This window comes from Glossina fuscipes, unplaced genomic scaffold, assembly GCF_014805625.2.
Source record: "Glossina fuscipes isolate IAEA_lab_2018 unplaced genomic scaffold, Yale_Gfus_2 2, whole genome shotgun sequence".
NCBI classification, from domain to species: domain Eukaryota; kingdom Metazoa; phylum Arthropoda; class Insecta; order Diptera; family Glossinidae; genus Glossina; species Glossina fuscipes.
Genome location: NW_023998416.1, coordinates 15715393 through 15727595, shown reverse-complemented (window position 1 = coordinate 15727595; position 12203 = coordinate 15715393). Strand labels below are relative to the sequence as shown.

The 12203-nt window shown below is 30.9% G+C and overlaps 1 protein-coding gene across 3 annotated transcripts in view; it reads left to right on the top strand.

The window, feature by feature from the left end:
• Window positions 1-5218, top strand: part of LOC119634225 (brain tumor protein) — an 82027-nt gene extending 76809 nt beyond the window's left edge. For 2 of the 3 annotated variants that reach the window (XM_038028262.1, XM_038028263.1), the window contains 2 exons: window positions 508-787; window positions 1713-5218. In XM_038028262.1, coding sequence (XP_037884190.1) covers window positions 1827-5117 — 3291 coding nt within the window. In that variant the 5' untranslated portion in view covers window positions 508-787; window positions 1713-1826 and the 3' untranslated portion in view covers window positions 5118-5218. The remainder of the gene's footprint in view (window positions 1-507; window positions 788-1712) is intronic. The other variant, XM_038028261.1, reaches the window with a different exon arrangement.
• Window positions 5219-12203: the final 6985 nt, after the last annotated feature.

Below are 12203 nucleotides of genomic sequence, written 5' to 3'. Positions count from 1 at the left end.
ATTCTTTGTTTGTACACGCGCGCATATATACAAACACACATACACACATGCACGCACACACAGTTCTATATATATATATATATATATATATATACATTTTTTTTTTTTTTTTTTTTTATTAGTAGCATTTCTTAGTCATTTTTCCCGGGCAGTTGCTGCGCATAGTTATTCGATGGTGAAGTAGTCTGACAACGACTTTCCTACTGTAAGGATAGTAAAGAACCCACGCAATCATATCCTTTTACTATATAGACACTAGATGAACATATAATAATAAATAGCTTCGTTAGTTAACTCGCTTTTATGGCATATTGACACGAAATATTTCGAATTAAATTTCCCAATTAATTTTTTTTTTTGAATGATTGATTTATCATTATCATTTTCTCTCAAATCTAATTTACCTGTTTTTTTGTCTTCTTTTTATTTATTTTTATATATTTCATTTATAATTGTATCTTATATTGCTAAAGGTTTGTGTTTTTTTTTCTTTTCTTAAATTTCTAGAGCAAAACTAAAAAGACTTAAACGTGTAAAGCATTTGAAACACAACGCCTAAAACTATACCACGAAAATTACTTCGGATTTAGCTTCTTTTTATTTTGTTTTGTTTTTTTTTTAATCTCTTACACGCAACTGTTTATAATTGAGAAACAATAGGCCAGCAAAAGGAAAAACCGAGTAAAACTAATTAAAACAAAATAACATACGGTACGAAAAATTATTTTCTAATGCAATTAAAGATCTCAAGGGACTATTTTCAATTAAACTGCAATCGTTTCCGTTGGTAAGTGACTTTTACCTTTTCTTATAATTGTATTTCGAAATGTATGAAGAAATTTCGCAAATATCGAATGGTGATTTCTTGTTGTGTTGCATGCAAGAGCTAAAAATGATTATAATCAGAAAGACCGCGTAAACTTTGCTAACTAATATTTACATGTGTTCGTCGCAATTGATTTAATGTGGTGGTTAATAATACGGATTGTGTTCACAAGGAACGGAAAGGCAATGAATGATTTGAAAAGAAACAGTAAGAGTGTTATGGGAAAAAATTCAAATTATCGTAAGTTACACATATTTACACGTCCTTGAGTTAATTTCAGCATAAAGCTTTTAAGGTTTCCAAATTGTCCCGCTCCTTTTTATTTTTGTTAGTAGCTTCTTTCAAATCCGTCGGCTATCGGGATGAGAACCAATTAAAAACGTCGTTTGAATTGACAGTTTGACTTTGCTTATTTGTTATTATTAATCATTTTAAAATGCAACGTATTGTAGTTAATTTTACTCGTTGATTCGGTTTTTTTTCTTTTGGAAACTTTTTTCTTGTTCAATTTTATTATTTTGCGCAACATTTTTTTATCAATTTAAATTAATGTAAAGTATGCCGACTTTTGATGAATTCTCTGTATGTTAGGCGGGTATCTTAGACACGTTTAAATACAAATCCATCTGCAACTTTAACAAATTTAAATATTTGATGTATTTCAAATGGTGATAACGATGCAACAATATTTCAAATCCATTGTAAAAACAATGAATACAGAAAAGGCGAATAAAACGAACAGAAAAAAAAAAACTTCATTATTACCCGCCACATTCGATAGATTAATTCGTTCATATTTTATAATTCTGCTTCGCTGTATATGCTACTCTTAACATTTTCATAGGTGCATTTATAAAGCTTCTTCATTCTTTTCCTCTATTTATAGGACACTTGGCCGCAAGACTTCGAGCAGCAGTTATTAAACCTTTTCTTGGAATTGAGAAAGAAAAAATTGACAAGAAAGTGACGAAATTCTTTAAGAGGTAATAAGTGACCAGATATGGCCACGTCACCTACACCTTCACTGGATTCCATACGTGGTATTGAAACCACATTCATTGAACACAATGGCTATTTGTCCGATTCACCGCTCACATTAAGTGGCTCTTCACCGCCAGTTAGTGATTCGGCAATTTGTGACGACTACACGAGTACGGTTGTGGTAGGTGCAACAGTTGTAGGACAACATCATCCTATATCGGCTTCAGTATCATCGACTGCTTCTTCATCAAGTTCGTCGTCGGCGTCGTCATCATCGTCCAGTAGTGGTTTAAGTGGTTGCGGCAGTACTTCAAGTAATACAAGCAACGTTAGTAGCAATTCGGGCGGTAATGGCAATGTTAATGGTGGTGTAGGCGTTGGCAACGGAAGTGGAGGTCCTGGTATAATTGGTAGTGGCAAGGGCAGTCCCTGCAGTTCATTATTGGCTAATTTGAATGGTACCAGCAATATATGCAGTAACGGTAATAGCAACAACGGCAACAATAATCATAATAGTATCACAACAACTAATGGTTCCAGCGGCGCTTGGTCACGCTGTACCGCCTGTAAAAGTAAGCAATCGGATGCGGTAGCTAAATGTTACGATTGCTTACGTTTTCTCTGTGGCAGTTGTGTGACAGCACATGAGTTTATGCATTGCTTTCATGGTCATAATATTTACCTATTTAAGGGATTTGAGCCGGGTATAAATATACCGACTAGTGGTGGAGGAAATACATTGACAAATCAAACGACTACTGGTATTAATAATCCGGTTTCTATGGATTTTAAATTTTCTAGTTCATTAACCATGATGCTGCAGCAGCAGCAACAACAACAACAACAACAACAGCAGCAGCAGCAGCAGCAGCAACAACACCAACAGCAACATCATCAGCAGCATCAGATGCAACAACAGCATCTACAAAAGCAACAGCAGCAACCACAACAACCGTTGTCACAGTTATCCAAAATTGTATTGAGTTCCGCGGCAGCAGCAGCAGCGGCAGCAGCTGCTTCTAGTTACACCAACGGAAATGAAATAACTGGTACCGATCTAACACAGACAACAGTCACCGACGATTTGTTTGGCCCATTAATGCCGTCACCTATGCGTGCTCAGGCCTTAATGGCCGCTCAGCATCTTCAACAGCAACAGCAAACGCAGCCAACAGCATTGTATTGCCATCGCCATAAGAATGAGTTGTTGAAATTTAGTTGCCGCACTTGTTGTACTTTAGTTTGTAAAGATTGCATTACCCTAGATCACATGAGCGGTATGCACGAAATCGAACATGTCCAGGAGAACGGTGTGAGTTCCTTGCTGACATCTAATGGCGGTGCCGCACAGTGTTCACCAGAAACGGTACTGCAAACGGTTGTTGCCGATTTAAGAGGAAAAGTTGGAGAGATTGTTACTTTAGTTGATAATACTGCTCCGCTGGGTGACACCGATTTGGTTAGCAGCAAAATTAAAATGCAATACCAAAGAGCCAACACCGAAATCAATGAGACTTATCAATTTTTCTGCTCAATGCTCGATGAACGAAAACAGGAATTGGTGAAAGAGTTGGAGAGTCTTTATAACGCCAAAATGACAACATACACGACATGCATACAACGTTCTAAAGAGTTGGTCGACAAGACATTACAAACGTGTGATGCGATGGAGCGTTCACCGAAAGCACATAGCATTAGCGAAATATTAATGTTACGTAAAAATCTTGAATTGCAGTTGCAAGCAGCCATTCAGGAATTGCAAATGCCCTTCGAATTGGAATTCATGTCAAATTATCAGTCCATACAAGCTGGTGTACGCAATACTTTCGGCTATATACGAGCCTCGGCAGCAGATCCTATCTGCGTAATGCCAAAACAACCTCCTATCGCTAGACCCACCCAATCCATATCTTCAGCTTCTTCCCATGGCGATGGCTCATCAAATAGTAGCGTTACTGGAGGTTCTCATTTACCGGGCGGTTTAGGTTTACCCGCTAATTTATTAGACGGTGCTTACACCAACGGTGGTAGTGCTAATGTATTATTGGGACGTTCCAGTATGTTGAATAACGCTCACACTGCGAATAGTTTTGAGGACTTGATGACAAAACGTTACGCTGTTGCTGCCGCTGTTGCTTCTAACAATAACACTAATAATTCATCCGCTGCTACCGCATTCATAGGTGTACCGGTCACTAACCCGTATGAGAAATGGAGTAATGGTGGAAGTGACAATTTATTTACCTCCGCCACCGATCCATTCACCAGTGCACAAATGTTAAACACTGTGGCTTTAACTAATGGAGGTGCGGTATGCACTAGTGTAACGTCCACAAATGTGGCGGCCGTAACGCCTAGTGCTTTAAATGCTTTAAACATAACATCGGGCAGTGGTGTATCAAGCTCCGATTCATTAATGGATTTAACTTCAAAATTACACTTGGCTTCTATATATCCTCCTAAATCGCAAATTAAACGCCAGAAAATGATATATCACTGCAAATTCGGTGAATTTGGAGTAATGGAAGGACAATTTACTGAGCCCAGCGGTGTGGCTGTAAACGCACAGAACGACATTATTGTGGCCGATACGAACAATCATCGCATACAAATTTTTGATAAAGAAGGACGATTCAAATTCCAATTTGGCGAGTGTGGAAAACGAGACTCTCAACTGCTATATCCGAATCGTGTAGCCGTTGTACGGGGCACGGGCGACATTATCGTCACTGAAAGATCACCTACACATCAAATACAGATCTATAATCAGTATGGGCAGTTTGTACGAAAATTCGGAGCCAATATATTGCAGCATCCGCGCGGTGTTACAGTCGATAATAAGGGCCGTATTATTGTAGTTGAATGTAAGGTGATGCGTGTTATTATCTTTGATCAGAATGGCAATGTGTTGCATAAATTCGGATGCAGTAAGCATTTAGAATTTCCGAACGGTGTGGTAGTAAACGATAAACAGGAGATATTTATCAGTGACAACCGAGCCCATTGCGTTAAAGTGTTCAATTATGATGGTCAGTATTTACGGCAGATTGGCGGTGAAGGCATCACCAATTATCCTATTGGCGTTGGAATTAACGCTAACGGTGAAATTTTAATCGCCGACAATCATAACAATTTCAATTTAACGATATTCACCCAAGATGGTCAATTGGTTTCGGCCTTGGAGTCGAAAGTGAAACATGCTCAATGCTTTGATGTTGCTCTAATGGATGACGGAAGCGTGGTATTGGCCAGCAAGGACTATCGCCTTTACATTTATCGTTACGTGCAAGTACCACCTATTGGTTTGTAAACTAAACTATGGAGAATTGTCGCATTTGTTTGATTTTTTTTTTATTATTATAGAAATTTTTTTCCACTTTCTTATTTTTGTTTCTTTTGTTCATTTTATTTCTTCTTTTTTTTTTATCATAAACTTATTTATAATAAATATTTATATTTGTTGTTTAGACCTGGTTAAAAAAGAAAAAAAAAAAAAAAAAAAAACACTCTTGAGAAAGTTAACGGTAATCGAGTCGAAAAAATGTTATTTATATTACTTTTTCTCTATAATTTTATCTAAAGGTATATACATATATATACACGTATATGTATATATAGAGTAACACATTTTTTTTTCCCACTAAAACGTACGTTTTGACTGAGCACTATTTATGGCGCGAATTTTATTAAAAAAGAAAAAAAAAAAAAACGAATTTTTTTTAATTTTTATATTTATTAAAAAAAAAAACAAAAGAAAAAAAACACCAGTAACCAAGAAGAATGAATGAATGCTCTCTTTAAGTTATTAAAATGTTCACCAAGTAATCTCTGCCTATGAAAAGTCTCTATTTTTGTAAGCGTAAGTCTATAATGAAAAAAAAAAAAGAAAAAAGAATTGTTTTTGTTTTTATTGTATGTCGTAATATTAAGGTACTTATTTAATTTAAAAATTTATCACATATACAGTTTTTCGTAACCATAGAGGTTATCTTTAGCGTTAAGGCAAACTGAAAGCAAGACAGAAAGGAGTTAATTTGTTATTCGTAACATATATAACTGTTTTTTGTTTGCTTCTTTCTTTCTCAATATTTTATATATCTCGCCATCTTCACGATTATGTTGATTAATAATAACAATATGTGAAGAGTATTTACTTTTTACTTTTTCTCTCTACTGTTGAGCTCAATTTTGTTAAAAAAAAAAAAAAAAAAAAAAAAAAAAAAATTTATTCACTTTTCTTTCTCTTTTTTTTTTTTTAAGTAATGTTCTTCATTTTATAGTATATATGAGTATGCTTTTTGTTTGTTTTTGTACGCGTTTACTTTTTATTTATTTGTTTTTTAATTCGCATTTTTTATATAGTTAGTAAAAAGATTTGCTTACTTTTCGAATTTGTTATACTTTTTTTTAAACTGTTTTTGTCGCTTTTGTTTTTACTTTATTTTAAGATTTATAATGTGTTTGCTTCTAAATATGCTTACGAAAATCCCAAGAACAATCTTTTAAATATATGTTCGACTTTTATACTCGCATATAATAATTTTGTATTTGATTTTTTAAAAATATTTTTGTGCGTTAATTTTGTATCTTAATAATTAATTAATTTATTCAATTTTTTTCAATTAAAAATTAATTTTTATATTTTTTTCTTCTTGCAAGTTTTTTTTATTGTGTTAATGTTCTTATTAAATATTTTCTTAATGATATATGGCTTTTTTTCGTAAAAAGCTGTATATAGGTTTTTTTTTTCACAAACGGTATATAAAGTAATTTTGTTAATTTTTTTTTTTTTTTAAACAAATCTACAAAAGAAAAAGTGGTAATAAAAGCGTCTGTTAAATTAATTTACTTTTTTTTGTATTTTTTTTTTTTTTTTTTATTACAAATTTTGATGAAAAAAAAATATTAAAAGCAAGAAGTACAGAAGAGAATCTAAATTCGTTTATAACGTCTTTTCAATTATTTTTTTTTTTTTTGTTTACAAATGCGATTAGATCAGCATACGGCTACTTAAAGAGCCAAGAAAAAAAGATGGATCCTATTTGGAGAATATAATGTAAGATGGTGGTGACTATTGTGTCATATCGAAATATTAGTTTTTGAAATCATTCTGAATTTTATTTATTTTTATTTCGTCGACGATCACACGTCTAAAGCCCACAGACATTTGTGTTATATATCTGATTATTAAATGACGAAAATTGTAATTTGAAAAACTACCATTAATCGTTGGCTGTTAGAATTTAAAAAATATATTTTGCCAAGCGTGACAAAGTGCTAGAAGCAGCCAAGAATGGCCGCATCAATGTCTAATGAAATTTGTTCCTTCCTCCTGCAGTAACTGCGTCTATTTATCAGCTCCCGAGGAAAAAATTACGTTACACAAATTTTTGATAAATTTTATCAAAATAACCTCATACGAGTTAGAATTTTACTCCCAGTTTTTATAGATGATCAAACAGCTTTACTTTTGGGCCAAAATTTTAAATGTTCAATTTTTTAATCGAACGAGAGACAGCAAAAAATGAAATAATTGTCCAACTCGCCCCCAAATTTTTTAATTTCATAATCAAATATATCTTATCTCTGTTTGGTATTAAACGAATTTAGATTTCATTATATTCCTTGCGTCTGAAAAGAAAAAAACGAATATGAAAACAAAAAAGAAAAAAAGAAAAGAAAAACTAAAACCGAAAAATTCGAAATTTTAATATAGCAAAAAAGAAAGGAAAAAAAAAAAAACGATAAAAAAAATCGTAATTTTAAAATCAACATTTTTGGCAATCAGTGAGAAGACTTATAAAGGACTTTAATGTAGAAGACTCCAATTATAAATATAAAACGAAAAAAAATCTTTACATTCTCAATAACATATTTTTTATATACTAAAAATTAAATTATTAAAAATGAATTCAAAATAAAAATAAAGAAAGAAAAGCACTTGTTTCTGCTTTTAATGATAAATAGATAAACAAAAAACAAAAATTCAAAAAGCCCCTATTCAAACTAATACAAGCAAAACAGAGAATTCTACTAATAAAAAGCGAACGAAAAGAAAAAAAAAAAAAATTGTTAATTAGTGAGTTATTGACAAGCCGAAAAAATGCAAATAATTTTTTTTTAATATTACATAAAAGAAAAAAAAAAAAAGAAGCTTAAATGTGTATTTGTGTGTAATTTTTATACTTTAAAAAGAAACAACAATATTAACAATATTAAATGTATAACTCCAATTTTAAGACATAATGACAAGCAAAACTCTTAAAATATTGTGTAGTATTTATAGATTAAAAAAAAAACAAATAATGTTTATATACATATGCGTATATATATAAATATGTGTATACTTAGGATTGTAAGATGCCTATATACTCATATATATATATATATATATATATATATATATATATTTGAATACATATATATATGTATATATATATTTATGTATATATATGTATGAAAAGATACAAACACATATATATTTTTTATATATTAATAATTAGCAAATATAACTTTTTAAAAAACTATAGGGAATAGTTGTAAACTGATATTCTGGAGAAAAAAAGTCTCAAAACATTTCTTGTGTTTTAATGGTTGTAAATAAGCCATAAATATGAACTTACATATTATTTTCTACTTTTTCCTTTTTTTTTTTTAACGTGTTATACAATCGCTTTAATTTATTTAATACAATCAACAATTGCTTAACTTTTTTTTTTATTCATTTCACATAACGGTCACCACTAGTGTGGCTTTAACTTTCGTGTTTGAATATGTATGTAGAAATAGCCTTGGGAGAATTACCCGAGAGATCGATAGCAAAATCGCATTAGATTCTTTTGATTGGAATATTTCATCATTTATACCGCCGCCCATAACCCGAAAGATCTTTATTAAAATTGTTTCGTGCAGGGCTCGCGAAGGATTGATCTGCCTTCACCTTACCATATGCTATAGCTATAGCGTTGAGATAGAGATGTAGAGATTTGAAGAATAGCTGATTTCTTAATCCTATAATAAAGTTTGAGTTTATTTGCTTATAAATGTGAGTGGTGATCAAGTTCTATTTTGCTTGCATTAAAAAAAAATAAATGTATTTTTTTTTTCTTTTTTTTTTTTTTTAAGTATATCATGTATTTGTTTTCATCAGTTGTTTATAACTTTGATTTAGTTTATGTTTTGCTTAAAGTTTTCTTTTCTTTTTTTTTTTTTTAGTGTTTAATTCATGTTATGTTAGTATGTAATATTTGAAATCCCTTTTTTATTATTATTATTATTATTATTATTATTATTGCTATTATTATATTGTTCATCGTAATGAAATTTTTTGTTTTGTTTTGTTTTTACTTTTTATGGCTGGTTTCCCTTTTTTACTATGTTTGTTAACTTGCCATTTGAAACATTAAATGAAAAGTAACTTTATTGTGAAAATTGTTTTTTTTAATAAAAAGTTTTATATGTATAAAAAATATTACCCTAAAAAGAAGACGTTTTTTTTTTTTTTTATTAGTAGAAGAAATATTCCTAGTAATGTGTCCTGAGAAATCGTTTAAGTTCCTATCATCGCTTCAGTTGGACAATGGGAAATTTCCAATAAATCTTTGAGTAGAAAAAAACTTTTTCATTGTTGCGCAAGCAATGGCAGTAAGCTCTTGATTAAGTATTCCAAATAATTTTAGCAAAATTTCTGCCAACTTAATGGCATACATACATACACTTGAGCTCACGATAGAATTTTCAATTTAATTGTGCAGCTTTATAAATCTCGACTGCAAATTTAATCCTTGACTGACTGCAGTTTTTCTCTAGCAGGTAACTTTTCTTTTCATAAAAGGTATATGGTTGTCGACATCGAGTAAACTCGACGGCAATTTTATGATGAAAAGATTTTTCAACAATAGGAAAAAATGCTTACTTTATTGACCGCTGTAAGCTTCCTACTCGTTACAGCGACTTCATAATCCGCAGTTGTCAAATTTATCCGATATCGAAAACCGTAATACCCAGCTATCGAGTTTACCCGATATTGAGAACCATAACCATGTAGTACCGTTTTGTTGTGGTTCTTAAGAATAATCAGCATAAAAAGAGTCAGAAAGGTATCCTTTCTAGCGGATATTTTTCTCTGCGGACGACAAAAAACCCGAAAGAGAATAAAATAATTAGCGATCATACGTGCGATATCAATGAAAACACATCAATAAGAAGGCATAACAATTAACCATAACCCCACCTCTGCAGTCACTCTTTATCTCTTTCTCTCGCTTTAATTTTTTTGTGTAACATTGTGCGATCAACGTTACACAATAATATATCCCCTAAAAGAAAAGAGTGGAGAAAAAAAAACTATTCTCAATCTTTAAAGATACTCGGAATGATTCTTAATTTAGATTTTATTTTTTGTAGTGTTCTATCTTCCGGAATTTGTTTTGTAAAGTCAGAATTATAAGCTAATTTATTATGTAGACTTTCATTCTCTTTGGTATGCGTTTAAAGTCACAAATGTCATTAATCCGTTGGAGATCTTTTAAGAAAAGCCCAATTATGATAAATGCCATTTTATAAGCTTCATTTAATTGATTGTAAGAGAAGTTTGAAAAAGAAGAAAAATTTCAGTGTTTCCGAATCCGTTTATCTTCTGGAAGAAGAGGAAGAAAATTTTCTTTCTAGACAACGACAGTAGCCTAAATCTTTAAACAAATATAGATGGCGAACCTACTTGCTGTCCATGTGTGTTTCTTCTTTTCTTTTTTTTTTTTAAAGTATATCGTGAGTCGTAAACTTTTTATTAATAAAAACTTTTCACGAACATAACTACAAAAGGCATTACATCCGTAAAATCACATTAACAGAGAAGTGATTAATTTTTAAAATTAATTTTTATTAAAAGCAAAGCAAAAGGGACACGGAATTGTTTGGTTTTTATTTATAAAACTTGCTACCTACCTACTCACACCTTTCAGTGTTGATTATTTATATATATATATATATATATATATACATATAGCTATATACATTTTTTTTTTCTTTCTAAAAAAAAGAAAAAAAGAAACCACCTTTTTTTTTTTTTTTTTTTTTTTTTTTAAATGAAACATAAATAATTAATTCATTTATATTAGAACGTAACAAAATATATTTATGCATTTCAATTAACTTCAGTGTTTTGTTGTTTTTTTTTTTTTTTTAAATACTGTAAAATTAGTTTACTAATGAGCTTTGAAAATTATGGCGGTATAAGGATTAATTAAATTCAATTAAAAGAGATCAATGCAAATTTTAACAAAAAATTCTATTGGCTTAAATGCAAAGAAAGTAAGCAATGAAATCCTTCCGATTTTATAATCTTCAGCGTAAAGCAAAAGATTTCGAACTAAGCCAAAGCGTCTTGAATTTATCCTCTCAATAGCGTCACTCTGAACGGGTTTTTGTTTCTATTTTATTGTACAAAATTTAGAAAAAAAATTTTACATAATTTTAAAAACAATCTTTTGATTTACGCATATTGGTTTGGCCAGCACACTGTAATAGCTTAGATACTATTTTCCCTAGTAAATAAACTTTCCTTAATTTGTTTTTTTTTTTTTTGTTATGAAAATAATCAGAGAAATGAAATAATTTAATTAAATATTTAAGAAATTACTTTAATAAAAATAAGTTGAGAAACATGGCTTTTAATGTATATATACGAAATTTGTTTTGACCGTATAAGTATTATCATCATTGTGCATAGTTAGTATAGTGCATAATATATGAAAAATTATCTCTTTTAATGGGCTAAGAATTACGATTGACGATTAGATTAAATCAATTGATTTATTTAATTTCATTTTAGATATTTAAGAAATTTTCCAATTTCAAAAATAATGCCAGGAATTTAAATTAAAATATTTAATTGCCGTTCGCGTGGCAATATTGAATATCTTAACGCGTTGATGACAAAAATCGTACAACTTTATGTAAGAGTTTGTAGACCCTCAAATGAATAATTCAAACCAATAAAAAGACTTTGGCAGGTCACGGTTCAATATTAAATACTCTATATCGGCGTACAGCTTTTCTCAAATGAAGCATTTTGCGGAAAGAGGTCGAAAAAGTGGTCCGATCCGTATCACTTCAATCGTGTTCGTCCTTTGTCCAGTGTAACATACTACCTAGGAATAGTTTAAAAATAGGGGCCTGTGCGTACCAAAAATTAAGACAAGATGGCCGGACGGACGGACAAAATTAGATAGATACAATTTCAAGTTCTTCTGGCTGTTTAACACATACGCACACACAACACGCACGTGTGGTATAGTATAAAAGAAGCGAATTATTAAAGTACACCGTCATCAAAGTGTTGAAATATTTTTCAAAAATGCTACGTTTGAATGCCTGTTATATAATGCTTGCCTGT